This window comes from Hyperolius riggenbachi, chromosome 6 (genome assembly GCF_040937935.1).
Source record: "Hyperolius riggenbachi isolate aHypRig1 chromosome 6, aHypRig1.pri, whole genome shotgun sequence".
Taxonomy (NCBI): Eukaryota; Metazoa; Chordata; class Amphibia; order Anura; family Hyperoliidae; genus Hyperolius; species Hyperolius riggenbachi.
The window spans coordinates 291,439,114-291,463,087 of NC_090651.1; the positions used below are offsets into that span (position 1 = coordinate 291,439,114).

The following is a 23,974-nucleotide window of genomic DNA, read 5'->3' on the forward strand; positions in this document are numbered from 1 at the left end:
GCCATGTTCCTCAATAAGCAACTGCAGTTTAAAGCTTCTGCTGCTGTTGCACACTCCCGCCACAATGCATGCCAGGAAATGTAGTCCATAGCTGGACTGCTCCCTCTAAGGGCACATTGTATTCCAAGCCTCCCTTATGGGGAGATTCATTATATAATTGTAAAGGTCCAGGTGTTATGGTTGCTTTAATATGTGCATTGCAGCTTTATAGCTTGCTACAATCACTAGTGAAATACTCTTACCGTAGCTACAAATCTCTTAAAAGCTGCCATTGTGACAAGGTTCTTAATCAGTGTACTGTCATCAATGGCAACAACAAGGTAGTTTTGACAGTGTAGGACAGTGGCTGGATCTTAGAGGAAGACTCACTTCTGGAGTCCAGCCAGCATTGATTCGGAGAGGTCATAATTGAAATAGGCAACCAAAATTACATAACTAAAAAAAAATAAAACACATAGCTTATACTTGTGTTTGGAAAAAAAAATGAGGATTATTATGTTACTCATTGAAACATTTAGCATTTCTTTTATTGGGGGGGCAAATAAAAAAAACACCTCACTTTTTTTTCATATTTACCACTATTGGTACCAAGAAACCTCCAAAAAAACCTTTCAGACAGCGCTGTACAATTTCATTCTTCAGGAACCTAAATAATCCATTGGTCTTTAGCATACAGTAGAATCCCTTTATAGCAGTGATGGCTAAGCTTGGCACTCCAGCTGTAGTTGGAACTACAAGTCCCATGAGGTATTGCAATACTCTGACAGCTCTAAGCATAACTCAGGAGGCAGAGGCATGATGGGATTTGTAGTTTGGTCACAGCTGGAGTGCCAAGGTTAGCCATCACTGCTTTATAGCAACTTCCAAGGGACCAGAAAACGTAGTTTACGTCCATATATCTGAAGTTTACTATATCAGAATTCAGTGTTCTCCCCAGAATTTTTATTCCAGCTGGGTGACATGAAATAGTAGCTGGGTGGGGCAATATGAGAGAATGCATTGCTGTTGGTTCTGTGGCCAACTCTGCTTACAGCATAGGAAGAGGTAAGCCGATGGCAGCCAGGTGCTCACCAAAACTAGCTGGGTGGAGCTCCCGGCTAAAAGAACCTGGGAAGAACACTGCAAATTGGTCATACATTGTATATGTATACAGACGCATTTGCTGGGACCTGAGGACAGTTTACTATATCCAGAGGTTTATTATAATGGGATTCTACTGTATAGTGATTTATTGGCCCTTTGATCCCTTAGTAAAATAAAATAAAAATGGCGCTGTTAAAGCATGACTGCAGTATCATTTCTTGTGTTTCTAGTAAAAAGTAGTTAAAGGTAGAAATATCTAAAAAGTAACGGAAGTAGTCATCTGAATTCTCTTTGCACTCCTCTAGCTAGATGGGTGGATCTCTCCTCAGTGGGCAGCCACAGCCTTGCCCCCTTCCCTTTAAGAAACAAAAAAAACAAAAACAAATAAAAAATACAAATAAATTCTGCACCAGCGCTAGTATTTAACACTTTTGTTAAGTGAAACTTTGGTTGACCAATATTAGATTGTGAAAAACATTCTAATTTCTGAGTGAAATACTGCATACCATTTCTGTAGAGGGATAAGGCATCTGTTAGTATTGACAAGTCACATTTCATATTAAACCAAAAAGGTGAGGCTCCTGAAAATAGTTTCAGATATTAAAACTGAACAATGGCAAAATATTTTTCTTTAAATCTAAATTCAAAAAACAGTCCAGTTTAAAAAAAAAAAAAAAAAATTAATTTGACCCACTTGAAAAAAAAAAAAAGCAGCGCTATAAACTGTTTAGTTTCTTTCCAAGCTATTTTTTTCTGAACTACTACATATTTGGTCTATATGCATGCATGTATTTGACACTAATCTTGTTAGTTTTATAAAAAAAAAAAAAAAAAAAAAAAACCTACATATCTCAAAAAATGAAATTTTCATCAGCTGAATGTTGTGCAAACGCTTCAACTTTACACAAGTCTCAGATATTCTGGTCAAATGTATCATACCAGTTACAGAGTATGTAAAACCTAAGAATTTAGTTAGAAAATAATTTATAGGATAGCTAGGGTAAAATACATAGTACATTTCCTACAGTTACCAGGACAAAGTTCAGAGATTTTAAAGCTCTATTTTTTTCCATAAGAAAATTTTCTAAAATTGCTACAATAGTCCATAATACAGCATTGCTTGAATTATACATCTTTTGTATAATTGCCATTAAGTGTGTAAACAGTGTGCAAACTGTCTCACTCCTGGACTTGGTGAACAGATTTCATGTGCCGCTTAACCCGGCGTTTTTCCTGAAAACTTTTCCCGCAGAGTGGACAGTTGTGGGGGCGTTCTCCGGTGTGAACCCGCTTGTGCTTCGAGAAGTTGGAAGAGTTGTTAAACCTTTTATAACACACATTGCACTGGAAGGGTTTCTCCCCAGTATGGATACGTTGATGGCTTGAAAGGGCCGATGACTGTGTGAAGCCTTTACCGCAAACTTGGCACACAAACGGACGCTCCCCAGTGTGGACCCGCAAGTGTTCCTTTAGATCTGTAGCCCTTTTAAACCGTTTGTCGCACACAAAACAAATGTATGGTTTGGGGTCCATTTCAAAAAACTGCAGGTCGTCTTGGTCTTCAAAACAGTAATCTATTTGGGAGTCCCAACATGCCATGGTCCTCTGCATAAACAGGTGTTCGGATTCAATGAAGTCTGTAGCACCACAAATACTATCATCTTTTAAAATCTCACCGTTTACTTTATCTTGTGTGGGTTCCTCAATAGAACCTCTCTCTTCTGCAGAATGAGAATATTCCAATTTTACCATTGGTTGTTTCTTGGGATCTTGCTCCTGGCACTGGAATGAACTTTTGGCAAGGGCAACAACTTCATTAGCATTATAATCATCATCATCATCAGTAGTGCTATCATCTGATATTTCTACATAGATTGCATCCTCGTTTTTGTCACGGTACACATTCTTTGCTACATAGGAAGTAGTGTTATAGCCATATCCTGGGGCCTTTAACAGTTTTGTCTGGATGCAGTTTTCAGAATTAGCTTTACCTGCATTCCTTCTAGCTTGACTGTCAACGTTGGAGACCGAGCTGTCTGAATCTAAGATTACATCATCATCATCGTCATCAATGAGCACCACCGGTTCATTTTTTTCTTCTTTTAGTTTGGAAAAGGTTTCATCTTTGACTTTCACAGCACTGGACATTCCAGCACATGACAACTGCAAGGCACCCGCATTCAGCACTTTGCTACCATTAACTTCCATAGGACCTTTCTCCAATATGAATTTGCAGTCTTCATTGTCCAACATCATTTTAGGAAAAGTTACAGCATGGTGGTTGTTGCTCAAACTGTTATTAAAGAAGACATCTCCAAGGCCCTTTAGGTAGAACATACCATTCTTACTTTGGACTGGCTGCTTTTGGAAACTATTTTCCACTTTAACATTTGCTAGGATATCCTTCATGGAATGAGTCCGCTGGTGCTTTTTAAAATTGGAAGAGTTGTTAAATGTTTTGCCACATATGTTACAGTGAAACGGACGTTCGCCAGTGTGAATGCGCATGTGCCCAGTCAACACGGAAGACTGAGTGAAGCATTTTTGACATATTCTGCAGCGGTAAGGACGTTCTCCTGTATGGACACGCTCATGGTCTTTCAAATCGGAAGTACGCTTAAAGGCTTTCTCACAGTATGTACAGGCATAGGGCTTTTCATTCAGGAGCAGGCCCCCTGCTTGTACTTGTTGAGCTAAACCTGGTACCTGGCCATGCAGTCGTCTATGCTTTAAAAAATTAGAAACATCTTTAAAGAACCTTCCGCATACCTCACACTTGTAGGGTCTCTCCATCATATGAGTACGTTTATGAGCTAACAAAGAGGAAGATTGTGTGAAGGCTTTGGCACATAACTCACATTTATATGGACGTTCACCTGTATGTGCATTGTAATGGTCTTTCAAGTTGGAAGAGCTCTGAAACTGTCGGCCACACAGCTGGCACTCTAAGCGACTGCTGTTTCTATGGAGCTGTTCATGAAACATCAGCTCTGAAACATAATGAAATATTTCAGAACACAAGCCACACTTTAGTTCTAACTTGGCCGTGGGCTGTTCCTGGTAGAACTCGCCGCCGTTTACCTCCTCTTTGACAGTTAAGGTTGGGTTGTCCGACGCTTCCACCTTCGGCAAGCTTACCATTTTCATAGCCATTCCATCATGAAGGCTTTGTATTGAATTACTCATCACCATGCTGCAACTTAATGCAGGGGACTTAGTGTAAATCTCAGTATTCTTATAGCAGGACTTTAGCTTCACATCTGTGTCTTCATTCTCCATGCTATCAAGCATTGCCAGCGGCATTGAGGAGGGGTTATTCATCATGCTCCTGGCTCAGAGACCAAGGACTCCAGCATGAAAAATCCTAAAATAGATAAAATTCAAAAATAAAATATTCAATATATAATTCAGATTGTTGTCATTGTTAGATATCATACTCTCCAGATATTCAATGCCAATAAGCATATAAAAAGGCTTTACTCTAATTGCCATATCCAGATATTTTAAGCCTCATCTACACGGTACAATTTTCCATCAGATAGACAGATCCATTAGATCAGCGTTTCCCAACCGCTGTTCACTAGTGTGCCGCGGGATGTTGCCTGGTGTGCCGTGCGGGGATCCCCAACCTGTGGTCCGCGGGACGCAGGACTGTCCTCTTCCTCCCCCCTCCCGCCCATCCCCGCTGCTTTTATTACCTTTGCAGCGGCCGCTCTCCCCTCTCCAGCGCATGTATTTATTCAAGCAGGGTATCTCCCGGCTGCTCTCTGTGTGATGCGCAGGAAGCAGGGCTCGGTTACCATAGTAACGGCGATACATATCGCCATTACAGGAAGCCGCTTCTCTGCTTCCTGCCGCATCACACAGAGCAGCCGGGAGATACGCTGCTTGAATAAATACACGCGCCGGAGAGGGGAGAGCGGCCGCTGTTAAGGTAATAACAGCGGCGGGGGCACCACCTACCCATACTGGCTATACCGGGGCACTATACTGGCTATCCTGGGGCACTATACTGGCTATCCTGGGGCACTATACTAGCTATCCTGGGGCACTATACTAGCTATCCTGGGGCACTATACTAGCTATCCTGGGGCACTATACTAGCTATCCTGGGGCACTATACTAGCTATCCTGGGGCACTATACTAGCTATCCTGGGGCACTATACTAGCTATCCTGGGGCACTATACTAGCTATCCTGGGGCACTATACTAGCTATCCTGGGGCACTATACTGGCTATATACTGAGGCAACTAAACTCCCTATACTGGGGCAACTATGCTAGCTATGCAGCCGCACCCCAGCCCCCCCCCCCCCCCCAATAGCCTGCTGCGCACGGCACTGTCCACTAGGTCGCGCAAACACCCGGAAAAGGTTAGGAACCACTGTATTAGATAGATCTAATAAGAAACTGCATCATGGGTAAACGACCAAATTGTTTCAGGTCAATTTGACGATAGATTTTGTTTTGATAAGTACCCAAAATGTACTGCAAAATCTAATGCTGGGAATACACCATGAGATTTTTCAGCAGATTTACTGTCAGATTGTTTTTCTGATTGATTCCCATTCACTTCAATGAGAAATCGATCAGATAAACAATTAAAAAAAGTCAGATCTGACCTGTCGGAAATTATCTATCGAACCATCTATCTGCCCAAAAAAAAATCTCATGTTGTATGCCCAGCATAACGCAATCCGATCGGACCGGTTGTAAATGATCCAATAGATCCATCCAAAATCCAACTCGACCAGGCACCACTTTAGCAATTATAGTTTCTTTATTGGTCACATAGCCCTCAATTCACTAAGCTTTATCAAACTTTTGATAATTTACCTGATGAATAAAATCTAATTTTGAAAACACTAAGGTGTTATAGATTTATTGAACGTTTTAGCGATAAAACATTCAATCAATCAATCTATATTGCCTTAGATAATTCAAAATTAGTTTTTACCCATGAGGTTAATGATCAAATGTTTGATAAAGCTTAGTGAATTGGGGCCATAGAATAAAATGCAGTAGCACGACAGAGTGCCATTTCGAGCGTCTCCTGCTCTATCTCAAGTTGTTAAAACGGCAATACAGTTTTAACAACTTAAGTGCAGGAGATGCTCGAAACAGCGGTCTGTCGTTGTGCCACTGCATTTTATTCTGTGTCCAATAAAGAAGCAATAATTTCTACAGTGGTGCCTGATAAGTTGGATTTTGGATGTGACAGCCCCAGTGGCGTGGAAAGCTGATTTTTTTGGGCACACTCTCTGCTGTTCATGGGGGCTGTCCCACCTTACTTTTAGTCTTAATAGATCCATCTAATAGATCCGATCTGACGGAAAATTGTACCATGTACTGTAGATTAGGCTTTAGGCTCTCTCCCACATAGGAACATTAAAGCCAATGGGTACCGCTAATAAAAAAAAAAAAGTCAGATACTCACCTAAGGAGAGGGAAGGCTCGGTCCTAATGAGCCTTCCCTCTCCTCTCCCGGTGCTGCGCTGGCTCCCCCGTTCGCGTCCGCCGCAGGGACTTCGGAGGTCTTCGGGAGCACTCGGGCTTCCGAAGACGGGCCGCTCCATACTACGTACGCGCTCGCGCGTCATAGAGGGCGCTCGCGCATGCGTAGTATGGAGTGGCCGTGTCCTCGGGAGCCCGAGTGCTCCCGAAGGCTTCCGAAAGCTTCCTTCGGCATGCGGAAGTGGCAGTATTTGACCAAACTGGTCGAATACTGCCACAGGGGATCCTGCGCGGGATCGGGCACCGGGAGAGGAGAGGGAAGGCTCATTAGGACCGAGCCTTCCCACTCCTTAGGTGAGTATCTGACTTTTTCTTTTTTAAACCGGTAAACAATCACTTTAAAGAGACTCCGTAACAAAAATTGCATCCTGTTTTTTATCATCCTACATGTTCCAAAAGCTATTCTAATGTGTTCTGGCTAACTGCAGCACTTTCTACTATGACAGTCTCTGTAATAAATCAATGTATCTTTCCCCTGTCAGACTTGTCGGCCTGTGTCTGGAAGGCTGCCAAGTTCTTCAGTGTTGTGGTTCTGCTATGAACTCACCCTTTCTGGCCCCTCTATGCACACTGCCTGTGTGTTATTTAGATAAGAGAGAAGAGAGAAGCTGCTCTAATCAGCTGGATAAATCGTCCTCTGAGCTGGCTGGGCTTTCACATACTGAGGAATTACAAACAAGGGCAAAGCTGTTTGCAAGAAGAAAAGAGCAGCCTGAAACTTCAGTGCATGGGGGAAAGAAACACACAAATGATCTCTTGAGATTCAAAAGGAATGCTGTATACAGCCTGCTTATGTATGGATGTATTTTCTATGTGTGGACATACTGTACATCAACCTACTTCCTGTTTTGGTGGCCATTTTGTTTGTTTACAAACAAACTTTTTACAACGGTTTTTAACCACTTTTAATGCGGCGAGGAGCGGCGAAATTGTGACAGAGGGTAATAGGAGATGTCCCCTAATGCACTGGTATGTTTACTTTTGAGCGATTTTAACAATACAGATTCTCTTTAAAGAGAATCTGTATTGTTAAAATCGCACAAAAGTAAACATACCAGTGCGTTAGGGGACATCTCCTATTACCCTCTGTCACGATTTCGCCGCTTCTCGACACATTAAAAGTGGTTAAAAACAGTTTTAAAAAGTTTGTTTGTAAACAAACAAAATGGCCACCAAAACAGGAAGTAGGTTGATGTACAGTATGTCCACACATAGAAAATACATTCATACACAAGCAGGCTGTATACACCCTTCCTTTTAAATCTCAAGAGATCATTTGTGTGTTTCTTTCCCCCTGCAGCTATCTTCCACTGAAGTGTCAGGCTGTTTCTTCCTGCAGAGAAAAGACAGCTCTGCCTGTATGTAATTCCTCAGTATGTGAAAGCCCAGCCAGCTCAGAGGAGGATTTATCCAGCTTGTAAAAGATAAGAGAAAAGAGAGAAGCTGCCCTAATCTAAATAATACACAGGCAGTGTGCAGAGAGGGGCCTGGAGGGGAGAGATGCATCACAGAACCACAACACTGAAGAACTTGGCAGCCTTCCAGACACAGGCCTGACAAGTCTGACAAGAGAGATCAGTTGATTTATTACAGAGATGGTGATAGTAGAACGTGCTGCAGTAAGCCAGAACACATTAGAATAGCTTTTGGAAGTTGTAGGATGATAAAAAACAGGATGCAATTTTTGTTACGAAGTCTCTTTAAGGCTGGGAGCACACTTGGTGGCGCGAAATAAGTAGAATGTTAAAGCTTTTAACCCCCTTGGTGTTATGATTCTTTCCAGATTTAAGGGTCTAAAAGCGGTGCAATTTTTTGAACCCTTTCAGACCCTAAAACCTGAAAAAAAAAATCATGCTGCCAAGGAGATCTGCAGCAGTTTTACAATCACTCACCTCCCTGGCTCCAGCTCTGCAGTTATGCCTCCTTCCTGCGGGTGGGGCTGCAACTCTAAAGTGAAATTGTCGGCTGTTGTCATGACGACAGCTTGCGATTTCACCTGCAGGAAGCAGAATGGTGGCCGACGTCAGGATCCCCTGGGAGGTATGCAGAAACGCCCGCTGCGTGCTATACTCTGCACACAGCCTCCGGCGGTCACCCCGAGCAGAGGTCGGGATTACCGCTCTTAGCTGCGGTTTTCCGCCAAGGGGGTTAATAATGCAAAAAATTGTTTCAAAATAAAATTGCAAACAAAAGATGGGAATGCAAACAAAGTGCAATTTCCAGGCAGGCCACTGGCTTCAAAGGCCAGTGGAATCGTGAGCGTTTTGTCATTGGGTCCTGCAGTATTTTTAGAGCATTTGCGCTTCAATACAAAATAGCAAAATCACTTGTGCTGTACAAAAACTATTTTGCTACCAAGAAAAAGAAAATGCTAATTGCAACCACTGTACAAAGGGCTGTAATTACATTAACCTCAAGTCAGGCAGGGGGTGGAAAAAAGCCAGGAGCAGTAATCCTAAACCTGACTCAGGATAGCTGTCGGGAGGTCTAATCAGAGCCTGAAGCACAGCAGGCATTTCAACTCATCTCCCCTGGGATCCCACTGGCAGCCATCCTTCTTCTGGTCCTTGAAGGCTCTGGATCCCTTGGGTGAGACCGCTGTTAGTCATCATGACAACAGACAGCGGTCTCTATTGGTTACAGCACCACCTAGAGGATGGAGGGAGAATCTCAGGGAGGTAAGTGCAGAGGCTGCCACAAATCTATGTGGTACAATTAGTTTCTGCTTTTAGGGTCTAAAAAGGTTTTTTAACCACTTCCCAACTGAGGGGTTTTACCCCTTGACCACCAGAGCAATTTTCACCTTTCAGCGCTCCTTCCATTCATTCGTCTATAACTTTATCATTACTTATCACAATGAAATGAACTATATCTTGTTTTTTTCGCCACCAATTAGGCTTTCTTTAGGTGGGACATAATGCCAAGAATTATTTTATTCTAAATGTGTTTTAATGGGAAAATAGGAAAAAAATGTGGGAAAATGTTTATTATTTTTCAGTTTTCGGCCTTTATAGTGTTTAAATAATGCATGCTACTGTAATTAAAACCCATTAAATGTATTTGCCTATTTGTCCCGGTTATAAAACCGTTTAATTTATGTCCCTATCACAATGTTTGGCGCCAATATTTTAATTGGAAATAAAGGTTCATTTTTTTCAGTTTTGCGTCCATCCCTAATTACAAGCCCATAGTTTATAAAGTAACAGTGTTATACCCTCTTGACAAATATTTAAAAAGTTCAGTCCCTAAGGTAACTATTTATGTATTTTTTTTAATTGTAAATTTTTTTTATTTTTTTTTTTAATTATAAAAAAAAAATTGGGAAGTGGGGGAGGTAAGGAGTTAATTTTTTGTGTAACACATTTATTTCTATGTAAAAAATACTTTAGGGTGTAATTTACTATTTGGCCACAAGATGGCAACAGTAACTTTTTGTTTCATACAACCTGCAAGCGTCCTTCCGGACTCTTGCAGGAAGTACTAGGAGGCTGAGAGTTTTTTTTTTTCCCACAATGATCGCGCTGCTCAGCAGAGCAGCAGCGGATCATTGCGGGGCTTAGATCAACGAACGGGAATGGATTTTCCCGTTCATTGATCTCCGGGTGAGCGGCGTGCTTACCGGCGGGAGTGCGCGCTAGAGCGAGCGGGAGTGCGGGCAGCGGCGGGAGCACAGAAAGCACGGATTTCTCCGTCCCTGGGGGTTACAGGATGGAATAAGTACGGGCAGGGGTAAAGTGGTTAAAAATTGCACCGCTTTTGGACCCTAAAATCCAGGAATAAATCATACTGCCAGGGAGGTTATTAAGCGCTTTTAAATAACAGGAAAATGCGTCAAAAACCACTATATAAAGCACAAACGCAATTTCTCCATCCAGTGTGTCACAGGCCTTCATATCCAGACTGCTTTCTGGATGTGTGGAAAAATCTTTAAACAATGATACAGACAGCAACAGAACCAAGTTCTACCTTCCAAGTAGTTACCGCTCTTATAAAATAATTACATCCCATTTGAAAGAGTACATATTATGCCCCCTCCTTACATATTCTGCAGCCAGCGCACAACCCTCCCACATCTACACATCCTGCAGCCAGCGCGCAAACCCCTCCCACATCTACACATCCTGCAGCCAGCGCGCAAAACCCCTCCCACATCTACACATCCTGCAGCCAGCGCGCAAAACCCCTCCCACATCTACACATCCTGCAGCCAGCGCGCAACCCTCCCACATCTACACATCCTGCAGCCAGCGCGCAAACCCCTCCCACATTACACATTCTGCAGCCAGCGCGCACATCCCTCCCACGTCTATAAATTCTGCAGCCAATGCGCACACCCCTCCCATGTCTACACATTCTGCCGCCAGCGCGCACACCTCCCACATCTACACATTCTGCAGCCAGCGCACAAACCCCTCCCAGGTCTACACATCCTGCAGCCAGCGCACAAACCCCTCCCACGTCTACACATCCTGCAGCCAGCGCGCAAACCCCTCCCACGTCTACACATTCTGCAGCCAGCGCGCACCCCTCCCACATCTACACATTCTGCAGCCAGCATGCACACCCCTCCCATGTCTACACATTCTGCAGCCAGCGCGCACCCCTCCCACTTCTACACATCCTGCAGCCAGCATGCACACCCCTCCCACATCTACACATTCTGCAGCCAGCATGCACACCCCTCCCACATCTACACATTCTGCAGCCAGCGCGCACCCCTCCCACATCTACACATTCTGCAGCCAGCCCGCACCCCTCCCACATCTACACATTCTGCAGCCAGCATGCACACCCCTCCCATGTCTACACATTCTGCAGCTAGCGCGCACCCCTCCCACATCTACACATTCTGCAGCCAGCATGCACACCCCTCCCATGTCTACACATTCTGCAGCCAGCGCACAAACCCCTCCCACGTCTACACATCCTGCAGCCAGCCAGCACCCCTCCCACATCTACACATTCTGCAGCCAGCATGCACACCCCTCCCACATCTACACATTCTGCAGCCAGCATGCACACCCCTCCCACATCTACACATCCTGCAGCCAGCGCGCAACCCTCCCACATCTACACATTCTGCAGCCAGCATGCACACCCCTCCCACATCTACACATCCTGCAGCCAGCGCGCAACCCTCCCACATCTACACATTCTGCAGCCAGCATGCACACCCCTCCCACATCTACACATTCTGCAGCCAGCATGCACACCCCTCCCACATCTACACATCCTGCAGCCAGCGCGCAACCCTCCCACATCTACACATTCTGCAGCCAGCATGCACACCCCTCCCATGTCTACACATTCTGCAGCCAGCGCGCACACCTCCCACATCTACACATTCTGCAGCCAGCGCGCACCCCTCCCACATCTACACATTCTGCAGCCACCGCGCACCCCTCCCACATCTACACATTCTGCAGCCAGCATGCACACCCCTCCCACATCTACACATTCTGCAGCCAGCATGCACACCCCTCCCACATCTACACATCCTGCAGCCAGCGCGCAACCCTCCCACATCTACACATTCTGCAGCCAGCATGCACACCCCTCCCATGTCTACACATTCTGCAGCCAGCGCGCACCCCTCCCACATCTACACATTCTGCAGCCAGCATGCACACCCCTCCCATGTCTACACATTCTGCAGCCAGCGCGCACCCCTCCCACATCTACACATTCTGCAGCCAGCATGCACACCCCTCCCATGTCTACACATTCTGCAGCCAGCGCACAAACCCCTCCCACGTCTACACATCCTGCAGCCAGCGCGCACCCCTCCCACATCTACACATTCTGCAGCCAGCATGCACACCCCTCCCACATCTACACATCCTGCAGCCAGCGCGCAACCCTCCCACATCTACACATTCTGCAGCCAGCATGCACACCCCTCCCATGTCTACACATTCTGCAGCCAGCGCGCACACCTCCCACATCTACATTCTGCAGCCAGCGCGCACACCCCTCCCACATCTAATTATTATTAAACCAGCATATGCCTCTCCCACATTACACACTGTGCAGCCAGCGGACACCCCTCCCACGTCTATATATTACACAGCCAGCACGCGTCCCTCCCATATCTGCATACTGTGCAGCCAGCGCACACCCCTCCCACCTCTACATACACTGTGCAGCCAGTGCACACTCCTCCCCATGTCTATTTACTATGCAGCCAGCGCATGCCCCTCCTCGGCCTACATAATATGCGGGAAGCGCATACCCCTCGTATGTCTAGATATTATGCAGCCAGCACACCTCTCTCCATGTCTACATATTACATTGCCAGCGCACTGTTCTTGCAGCCAGTGCAAACTCCTCCCACACCTACATATAAGACAGCCAGCGCACACCCCTCCCACATCTACATATTACGCATTCAGCACACACCCCTCCCACGTCTACGTCCACGCAGCCAGCGCACACCTCTCTACGTCTACATATTATGCAGCCAGCGCACTCCTCCCATGTCTACATATTATGCAGCCAGCACACTCCTCCCACGTCTACATATTATGCAGCCAGCTTGCACGCCTCCCACGTCTACATATTACGCATTCAGTGCACACCCCTCCCACGTCTACATATTATGCAGCCAGCATGCCCCACATTTACATATTATGCCGCCAGCGCAAACCCCAATATTATCTCTGCAGCCAGTGTGCACTGTGAACCCCAGTTATATATATCCCCTCTCTGATAAAAAAAATCTCTGCCGCCAGTATATAGTGAGCCTCAAATATTTATACACCACCTGATAACTCTGCAGCCAGTGTGTACGGTGTGAATCCCAGGTATTTATACACCCCCTAGTATATCTGCCACCAGTGTATAGCAGTATGAGCCCGGATATCATCTCTGCAGCTAGTGTGTAGTGCGTGTCAAACCCCATATATATTATTTATATAGCACCAACATATGTCCTTCGTAGTCTAGGGACAATTTTAGGGGGAAGGGCCCGTTTCCATTACACGCAGTGCAATGCGGCTACATAGCTGCATTGCAACGCGGCTGTACTGTAACCAATGCACAGCAGTGGAACAGTTTCCACTGCGTGCTGGTTATGTGGAGCGATCTGAGAAACGGCAGCATGTTGTTAATTCACGCACGGCCACATCCGCTCACCGTCTCTTTCAATACAGTTCCACTTTGGGAGATGCGGAAGTAATGTGTAGCCGCATCACTCCTATTCACTAATGGAAACAGGCCCAAAACCAATTAACATATCTGTGTTTTGGGATGTGGGAGGAAACCAGAGTACAGAGAAAACCCACCCAGACACAGGAAGAAGATACAAACGCTGTGCAGATAGTGCCCTGGATGGGATTCAAACTGGGGACCCAGCGCTGAAAGCTGAGAGTGCTAACCACTACATCATCGTGCTACCCCAATGTATACACACCAATATTAGCTCTGCAGCCAGCGTGTACGGAGTGTGATCCCCAGATATGCCCAGTCATATACCATCTCTGCAGCCAGTGTGTAGTGAGTGTAAGCCCCAGATATTTATTCACTCTCTGATACCATCTCTGCAGCCAGTGAGTACTGTGAACCCCAGATATACCCAGTGGTATAATCTCTGCAGCCAGCGTGTACCCCAGCTATACCCAATGGTATAATCTCTGCAGCCAGTGAGTACTGTGAACCCAAGATATACCCAGTGGTATAATCTCTGCAGCCTGCGTGTACCACACATATACCCAGTGATATCTCTGCAGCCAGCGTGTACCACACATATACCCATGGTATAGTCTCTGCAACCAGCGTGTACCCCAGCTATACCCAGTGGTATAATCTCTGCAGCCAGCGTGTACCCCAGCTATACCCAGTGGTATGATCTATGCAGCCAGCAAGTACCCCAGCTATACCCAGTGGTATAATCTCTGCAGCCAGCGTGTACCCCAGCTATACCCAGTGGTATAATCTCTGCAGCCAGTGTGTACCCCAGATATACCGAGTGGTATAATCTTGCAGCAAGTGTGTACCCCAGATATACCAAGTGGTATAATCTCTGCAGGCAGCGTGTACCCCAGCTATACACAGTGGTATAATTTCTGTAGCCAGCGTGTACCCCAGCTATACCCAGTGGTATAATCTCTACAGCCAGTGTGTACCCCAGATATACCGAGTGGTATAATCTCTGCAGGCAGCATGTACCCCAGATATACCTAGTGGTATAATCTCTGCAGCCAGTGTGTACCCCAGATATACCCAGTGGTATAATCTCTGCAGCCAGCGTGTACCCCAGCTATACCCAGTGGTATAATCTCTGCAGCCAGCGTGTACCCCAGCTATACCCAGTGGTATAATCTCTGCAGCCAGTGTGTACCCCAGCTATACCCAGTGGTATAATCTCTGCAGCCAGTGTGTACCCCAGCTATACCCAGTGGTATAATCTCTGCAGCCAGTGTGTACCCCAGCTATACCCAGTGGCATAATATCTGCAGCCTGTGTGCACCCCAGACATACCCAGTGGTATAATCTCTGCAGCCAGCGTGTACCCCAGACATACCCAGTGGTATAATCTCTGCAGCCTGCGTGTACCCCAGACATACTCAGTGGTATAATCTCTGCAGCCAGTGTGTACTCCAGCTATACCCAGTGGTATATATAATCTCTGCAGCCAGTGTGTACTCCAGCTATACCCAATGATTTAATCTCTGCAGCCAGCGTGTAAACCAGATATACCCAGTGGTATAATCTCTGCAGCCTGTGTGTACCCCAGCTAGCTGCTATACCCAGTGATATAATCTCTGCAGCCAGCGTGTAAACCAGATATACCCAGTGGTATAATCTCTGCAGCCAGCGTGTACTGTGATCCCCATATATGTCACCCCCCTGATATCATCTCTGCAGCCAGAATAGATAAATATTGGCGGAAGCGGCCTCAGCAGCACGTCCCGCCAGAGGCCCTGCTCCCCCGGCCAGGCAGTCATTGTGGTCCCCAGCGGCAGCAGGTCTCTTTGTCCCCCTGTCCCCCCGCCACACAGCGCTGCCCGGGCTCTCCAGCCATGCCGGGGACCCGCTCCCTCCCCAGGCCGCACAGAGCAGCGCAGCCGGGCCGCCCTCCTCGGGCCACTCACCTCCCGCAAACTTTCAGCCAACTGAAGCGCACCTCGCTTGCAAAAGCTCAGCCATCTTTAGCTCCTTCCCATCCCCCATAACGCCTCATTCCAGCGGCCTTATCATCCCTTTAACTCAAGAGCCTTAAAGGGGATGGCCAGGGCTTTGTTATCCACAGACAGGAACTCCTCCTGGCCGTCCTTAAAGAGGCCGCATACATTCCTAGAGCAGGAGATGCCACTTGAGGGTTGTGGGCTGCCATTGTGCGGCTAGACAAAAGCCAGCTGTCTGCAATCCTAGGAAGGCCACATAGAGCAAATGAGTCTTGCCACCAACCAGTCCACGGTATTCTTATACTGAGGAGCGTTTCCTGTGCAGGTTTATCATTCCTGCCTCATCCCTTTAAATTGCTAGATGACTTATAGTTGAGTGTGGTTAAAATAATTTAAAGTGAAGCCCTGATCTATAAGGTAATATTTTTATATTACCAATTTAACACTGAAACATCATCTCTTGTATATAAAGTATAAGTTGTGTAAGCAAGCAACTTGTGCTGCTTTCTTAAAAGTAAACATGCAGACACAGAACATTTATATTGCGCTTTTCTCCTGGCGGACTCAAAGCGCTAGTGTAATCTACTCATCGATTTCTTTCTCCTGTCCTGCGTACTGTTTGTCCACTGTGATCAATGGAATTCTCAGTCAGCCATTGAAAGTGTCCATTAACCCCATAACAGGTCCCTAGTCAGCACACTGTTCAACTGTAATATCGCCCATTTGAGCCATAGTTATAACTGACAGCAACTGATATTTAACTGAGTACTGAGAGCAACCAATATAGTTGAGTTCTGACAAAATCTTGTTAGAATTGGAAGGAATCGTTCTGAGAGGAACTGACATTGTAAAAGTATTTAAAATAAACACATGATGTACCTGCAAATGAATATTACATACTTACCTCGCTGTCAGCTCCTCTCAAAAGCTCACCATTTTCTTCTTACAATGATTCCTTCCATTACTGACAAGATTTTGTCAGAACTAAAATATCAGTTGTTGTTAGTTATAACTGAAAGGACAACTGATGAGCAAGGTAATGTTCATGTTTCCCTATGGCTCACATGCACAATATTACAGTTTGCTGACCAGAAAGATGTGGGGTAATGGCCATTTTCAAAATGGAGGACGGAGAATTTCATCGATCACAGTGGACAAACAGGACACAGGAGAGGAGAAAGAGATTGATGAGTAGACTGCACGGGAGGTATTACCTGTGTATGTTTGTTTTTAGCTTTACTTTACTAATAATTTAGGTCCACTTTAAATCAAAATGGCAACTATACTACATGCATGCTACCCAGAAGAGATCGGGACCCAATCCCTCTGGATAGTGGCACACTAGGCAGAACTGCTAGCCCTGCAGAAAACGCTAGCATCTTTGCTGATAATGACAGTCTACGGCAGGGGTCAGGAACCTTTGTGGCTGAGAGAGCCTTGAACGCCACATATTTCAAAATGTAAATCCGTGAGAGCCATACAATATGTTTCAAACTAAATACAAGTACAATTGGAAGGGCCGGTAGTTTTGGGGGAGCGTGAGTAAGCTAGCAGTGCACGCTACAGCAGTAGCTTGCCTACTTTGAAAATTTTACTCGCGCTGCCACACTAAGCTGCGCTTTTTGAGCGGCCCAGCTTAGTGAATCAACCTCTACTGATTTGTCTGTGAGCCAGATGCAGACATCAAAATCTGGCTCCCGAGCCGTAGGTTCTCTACCCCTGGTCTATGGGCTGTATGTAAAAACACATATACAGGATCTTCTCAGAAAATTAGCATGTTGTGATAAAGTTCATTATTTTCTGTAATGTAATAATAAACATTAGACTTTCATATATTTTAGATTCAAATACACACAACTGAAGTAGTTCAAGCCTTTTATTGTTTTACTATTGATGATTTTGGCATACAGCTCATGAAAACCCAAAATTCCTATCTCAAAAAATTAGCATATTTAATCCGACCAATAAAAGAAAAGTGTTTTTAAAACCAAAAAAGTCAACCTTCAAATAATTATGTTCAGTTATGCACTCAATACTTGGTCGGGAATCCTTTTGCAGAAATGACTGCTTCAATGCGGCGTGGCATGAAGACAATCAGCCAGTGGCACTGCTCAGGTGTTATGGAGGCCCAGGATGCTGCGATATCGGCCTTAAGCTCATCCAGAGTGTTGGGTCTTGTGTCTCTCAACTTTCTCTTCACAATATCCCACAGATTCTCTATGGGGTTCAGGTCAGGAGAGTTGGCAGGCCGATTGAGCACAGTAATACCATGGTCAGTAAACCATTTACCAGTGGTTTAGGCACTGTGAGCAGGTGCCAGGTCGTGCTGAAAAATGAAATCTCCATAAAGCTTTTCAGCAGGTGGAAGCATGAACCCACTTTTGACCCAGAAACAGCGGCAGAAGCGCCTGACCTGGACTACAGAGAAGCAGCACTGGACTGTTGCTCAGTGGTCCAAAGTAAATGAAAGCAACTTTTACATGTCATTCGGAAATCAAGGTGCCAGAGTCTGGAGGAAGACTGGGGAGAGGGAAATGCCAAAATGCCTGAAGTCCAGTGTCAAGTACCCACAGTCAGTGATGGTCTGGGGTGCCATGTCAGCTGCTGGTGTCGGTCCACTGTGTTTTATCAAGGGCAGGGTCAATGCTGCTAGCTATCAGGAGATTTTGGAGCACTTCATGCTTCCATCTGCTGAAAAGCTTTATGGAGATAAAGATTTCATTTTTCAGCTAGACCTGGCACCTGCTCACAGTGCCAAAACCACTGGTAAATGGTTTACTGACCATGGTATTACTGTGCTCAATTGGCCTGCCAACTCTCCTGACCTGAACCCCATAGAGAATCTGTGGGATATTGTGAAGAGAAAGTTGAGAGACACAAGACCCAACACTCTGGATGAGCTTAAGGCCGATATCGAAGCATCCTGGGTCTCCATAACACCTGAGCAGTGCCACAGGCTGATTGCCTCCATGCCACGCCGCATTGAAGCAGTCATTTCTGCAAAAGGATTCCCGACCAAGTATTGAGTGCATAACTGAACATAATTATTTGAGGGTTGACTTTTTTGTTTTAAAAACACTTTTCTTTTATTGGTCGGATGAAATATGCTAATTTTTTGAGATAGGAATTTTGGGTTTTCATGAGCTGTATGCAAGAATCATCAATATTAAAACAATAAAAGGCTTGAACTACTTCAGTTGTGTGTATTTGAATCTAAAATATATGAAAGTCTAATGTTTATCAGTACATTACAGAAAATAATGAACTTTATCACACTATGCTAATTTTCTGAGAAGATCCGTATGTGCTTTTCAAATCACAAACGTTTCTGCATAGTTCTCAAAAACACATGTAAAGCGCAAATAATGTATCTCAATCTAGACACAGAACACTGCATTTTTACTTGCATTTTTGATGCTTTTTTTTTAAATATGATAGTTTATTTTACTCCATGGATAAAGGGAAAATATTGAAAAACACAAACACACCCAAAACACAGGAAAATCGCAAAGGAATACAAAACCGCACCACGAAAAAATAAAAAAACGCACAATGGGTTCTATTGTTAAATCATTACCGCATTTGGTAATGCTAAAAACAGATGATTTTACCCAGGGGTCTAGTCCTGGAAAAAGAAGTGAGTGGACTCTGCTCAGCGCGGCGCACTAAAAAATGGGCGTGGTTAAGCATAGCATGGGCGTGGTCATGGGTGGGGCAAAATATACATGGCCTTAGCAGTGGTATAAAAGGTCTGCCAGGGGAAGTTTGAGCTCTGTCGTAGTGTATGCCCAAAAAGTAGATGTAATCTGACAGCATTTCACCAAAAATACACATAATCTGGCAGAGGTTCCTCCAAAATACAGATAATATGGCAGTGGTTCTCCCAAAATAGACAATGTGGCAGCAGCAGTTCCCCCAATATACACATAATCTGGAAGCAGTTCCCCAAAATATGTGAAACCTGGTAGTGGATAACCGAAAATACACGTAACACCCAAAATACATGTAATCTGGCGGCAGTGATCCCCCAACATACACAATCTGGCAGCGGTTCCCCAAAATACACGTAATCTGACATCAGCGGTTCCCCAAAAATACAGATCTGACAGCAGTTCCCCAAAAATAGGTACCCCCAGTATAGCTAGCCAGGTCTATAGGTGTCCCCAGTATAAGTAGCCATGTGTATAGTTGTCCCCAGAATAGGTGGCCAGATGTAGAGATGTCACCAGAATAGATAGCCAGGTGTATAGATGTCCTCAGAATAGGTGGTCAGGTGTATAGATATTCCCAGAATAGGTGGCCAGGTGTATAGATGTCCCCAGAATAGGTAGCCAGGTCTATAGGTGTCCCCAGTATAGCCAGGTGTCCCCAGTATATGTAACCAGGTGTTCAGGTGTCCCCAGTATAGCCAGGAGTATAGGTGTCCGCAGTATATGTAGCGAGGTGTATAGGTGCCCCCAGTATAGCCATGTGTATAGGTGTCCCCAGTATAGCCAGGTGTATAGGTGTCCGCAGTATATGTAGCCAGGTGTATATGTGCCCAGTATATGTAGCCAGGTGTATAGGTGCCCACAGTATATGTAGCCAGGTGTATAGGTGTCCCCAGTATAGCCAGTCTATAGGCGTCCCCAGAATCGGTAGCCAGGTGTCCCCCAGCTGGAGGGAAGCAGCGCAGTGGAGAGGTGCATTGTGCACAGCGTGGGGAAGGGCGGACGTCTCCCCCCCCTTCCCTCACCTTGGGGCTCCTCTTCCTGGCTCTCCCCTCCATAACGATTGTGGCGGTGGCTGGCGGCGGTGGCTGGCAGCGGGCATCAGTGGGCGGGACGAGTTGACGCTGTGCATGCTGCTAGTCTGGTCTAGTGAAGACCAGAGCAGCGGCATGCACAGCGTCAACTCGCCGGAACACTGGAGGAGGTAAGTCCCGCCCACTGATGCCCGCTGCCAGCCACCGCCGCAATCGATATGGAGGGGAGAGCCAGGAAGAGGAGCCCCAAGGTGAGGGAAAGGGGGGGAGATGTCCGCCCTTCCCCACGCTGTGCACAATGCTCCTCTCCACTGCGCTGCTCCCCTCCAGGGAGCTAGGGTGGACGACGTCCACTCTCCAAAAAAAGTGAGTGGACGTCGTCCCCCCACGTTCACGCAGGACTCGACCCCTGATTTTACCGATCACCTTCCCAAGTTATATTTCACTAAACCTATCTCCACACAGAAAATCACAGTTCCCGACTAGTGAGGTAAATTACCGACCTGTGCGGTAAATACCTCGGGAAATGTCAAGAAATGTAATTTACCGGCCAAAAGTGTTCGTTTTTTTTTCCACCTCACAGCAGCCGATAACAGTCTCTCCCCGTGCTGTTTCTGTGCTGTAGATTTGACAGACAGCCTTTGGGGAGAGCCAGGCAGCCAATAGGGAAAGCCACACAGTCTGCTTCTCACTGTGATTGGATGCGACAGGGATGTCGGTGAGTCTTTCAGTGTATCAAAGCAGGAAATGCTGAAAATTCTGTGGGCATCCCTTTATGCCTTTAGATGTGCATATTTGTATTATAGCATACAGAAGAGCTCCCCCTGGTGGCTGCAGCACATCTAAAGGGATGACTGTATGCACAGTCCAGAAAACCTCCGAGTCACACACACAGCTCCCTGATTGCCCGCTGCCCTGCTTCAAGGCTGGTGACACTTACCGACCAGGGCTTAGTGAATTGAGGCATGTTTGTTAAGTAAATTACCGAACTTCTGCCTCATGGGGATAAACTTTTGTGAATTTGGAAAAACAAGTGTAAAATACAGCATGAGGTATTTTACCGTCCAAAATGATTTTACTGAACTGCTTATTGTGAATAGAGCCCAATACAGAAAACTCATGGCTTTCCGCACTGCCTAGTGTACTCCTAGCCTCAGGTGATTTGGGATCCTGCCTGTACTGCTCACCTCTGAAGCTCAGAGCATTCCACAGGTAATGTAGCTCTGGGGTCACATAGCTGTGGTAGGTTGGGGCCTGGAGAATGACTGCAACCATCACCCAGGCCATGCTGCCACATTACTGTGTGAGACTGAAGCCTCCTGTTAAGATCTGTTTTAGACCATTCTAGCTCTGGTACAGCAGGTTCAGGCAAACTGCTGTACCTATATTTGCTGACTAGCTGTATCCTGCAGACCATTTAAAGGGAACCCAAGGGGAGAGGGATATGGAGGCTGGCATGTTTATTTCCTTGTAAATAATGCACAGCAGTCCTGCTGAACCTCTGCCTCTAATACCTTAAGCCAGTGGTTCCCAACGTTTTCGAAGTCGTGACACATGACGCCAAATGCTCAGATCTCCGTGACACATCCCCCCCCCCCCCCCGATTTGGAATGATCGCACAGCAACGACAATTTACACTTCGCGTTTTAGCCACGGTTTGCCCCCCCAGCCCCCGTTATAAAAAAAGCCCTCAGACTCAGTATAAGTAGTTAGTTAGCCAAGTATAGGTGCCCTCAGTAAAGGAAGTCAGGTGTAGGTACCCTCAATATAGGTAGCCAGGCATAGGTGCCCCCAGTAGTATAGAAAGTCAGGGGTAAGTGCCTGCAATATAGGTATATAGGTGCCCTCAGTATAGGTATGTAGGTGCCTGCAGTATAGATAGGTGTCCCCAGCAAAGGTATGTAGGTGCCTGCATTATAGGTATATAGGTGCCCGCAGTATAGGTATGTAGGTGCCCTCAGTATAGGTATGTAGGTGCCTGTAATATAGTTATATAGGTGTCCCCAGTAAAGGTATGTAGATGCCTGCAGTATTGGTATATAGGTGCCCGCATGATATAGGTATATAGGTGTCCTTAGCATAGGTATATTGGTGCCTGCAGTATAAGTATATAGGTACCCGCAGTATAGGTTTGTAGGGTGCCATAAGTATGGTTAGCTAAGCATAGGCCTCCCCAGTTTAGGATGTTAGGTGTAGGTAGCCAAGCATAGGAGCTCAGTGTTCCCCCCCAGGTAGAACGAGCAGGCGGCTCACTCACCCAGCTGTGTGAATTCCAGCGATGACATCTCTTCAGCGCCCCGCTCTCTGCTCTATCTCCACTCTGTGTATTATTAGAGCAGGACTACAACAAAATGGCTGTCGTCGTCCGTGTTTGTGGACATCGTCGGCCATTTTCTTGTAGCCCTGCTTTAATTACACGGAGCAGAGGCAGAGAGCGTGGGAGGAAGACAGCGGAGCGGCGACACCTCCCAGAGACTGCCGCGACACATGAATGTGTCGCGGCACATAGGTTGGTAAACAGTGCCTTAAGCCATAGACCCTGAACAAGCATGCAGATCAGATGTCTATGACAAATCTGACATACAAATTTTATTGTTCTCAAAGAGAATCTGTACTCTAAAATTCTTACATTAAAAAGCATACCATTCTATACATTATGTTCTCCTGGGCCCCTCTGTGCTGTTTCTGCCACTTCCTGCTGCAATCCTGGCTTGTAATTGCCAGTTTTTGGCAGTGTTTACAAACAAAAGACATGGCTGCTAACCAGCTTGTGATAGGCTGAGAGGAGCTCAGTCTGTGACTCACAAAGAGCCTGCAGCGGGTGTGGAGAGGGTGTGTATAGCTTTTATCGTATCACAAGAAGAGCAGCACATTCCTGCCTGAGCCCGACAAAGCCGTCAGAGGAAAGAAGATTAGATTATATAACAGAGATAATACAGCCACTGTGCAACTAGGAAAGGCTGCAGTAAGACAGACCACATTAGAACAGGTATAGGAACTTATAGGATAGAAGAAATAAGGCTGAAAATTTTGTTACAGAGTCTATTTAACCATTTTCACCTTTTGGACGTGACTTTCATATCCAAAAGGCTGCTTCGCGCGCCTGCGCGATTGTGCGTGTAGAAAATCTGACGGCTTCTTTTCTTTTCTGCCCCCCCCCCCCCCCCCCCCACAAAAAAATCATGTCCTCCTTGTGCTTCCTGTAAGCGAGCACCCTCGCTTACAAGAAGTGAAGTAAACAAAATGTGTGGCTAGGTAGAACAAAGGTGTAAGGTGTGGCACATCCCATCTAATGAGTGGAGATCCCAGGTGACAACCCCCACTGACCAGTACAACCACACTTGCAATGTAGAACCAACTGTCACTGGACGTGTGCTCCGCTTTCGACAAGAAAGAACAGTTCAATACCTGACTCAAAGATAACAGGGGCGTGCACCTTCCGTCCAAGGCTTTATTACCATAAAAGTGACAGCATACAGTCCATGGGCATAATACCGCGCATCAACGT

General features: G+C 45.9%; 1 protein-coding gene across 1 annotated transcript; it reads right to left on the reverse strand.

Moving 5' to 3' along the window:
* Positions 1-2,124: 2,124 nt before the first annotated feature.
* LOC137521591 (zinc finger protein 271-like) lies at positions 2,125-15,767 on the reverse strand. Its single transcript, XM_068241044.1, has 2 exons — positions 15,690-15,767; positions 2,125-4,447 (listed from the first exon to the last, which is right to left on the reverse strand). The coding sequence occupies exon 2, from the start codon at positions 4,405-4,407 to the stop codon at positions 2,263-2,265; it is 2,145 nt and encodes a 714-aa protein (XP_068097145.1). The 5' UTR covers positions 4,408-4,447; positions 15,690-15,767; the 3' UTR covers positions 2,125-2,262.
* Positions 15,768-23,974: the final 8,207 nt, after the last annotated feature.

Bases quoted from the DNA above. Each gene is read 5' to 3' on its own strand.
- LOC137521591 (XM_068241044.1), bottom strand. From the start codon at position 4,407: ATGATGAATAACCCCTCCTCAATGCCGCTGGCAATGCTTGATAGCATG.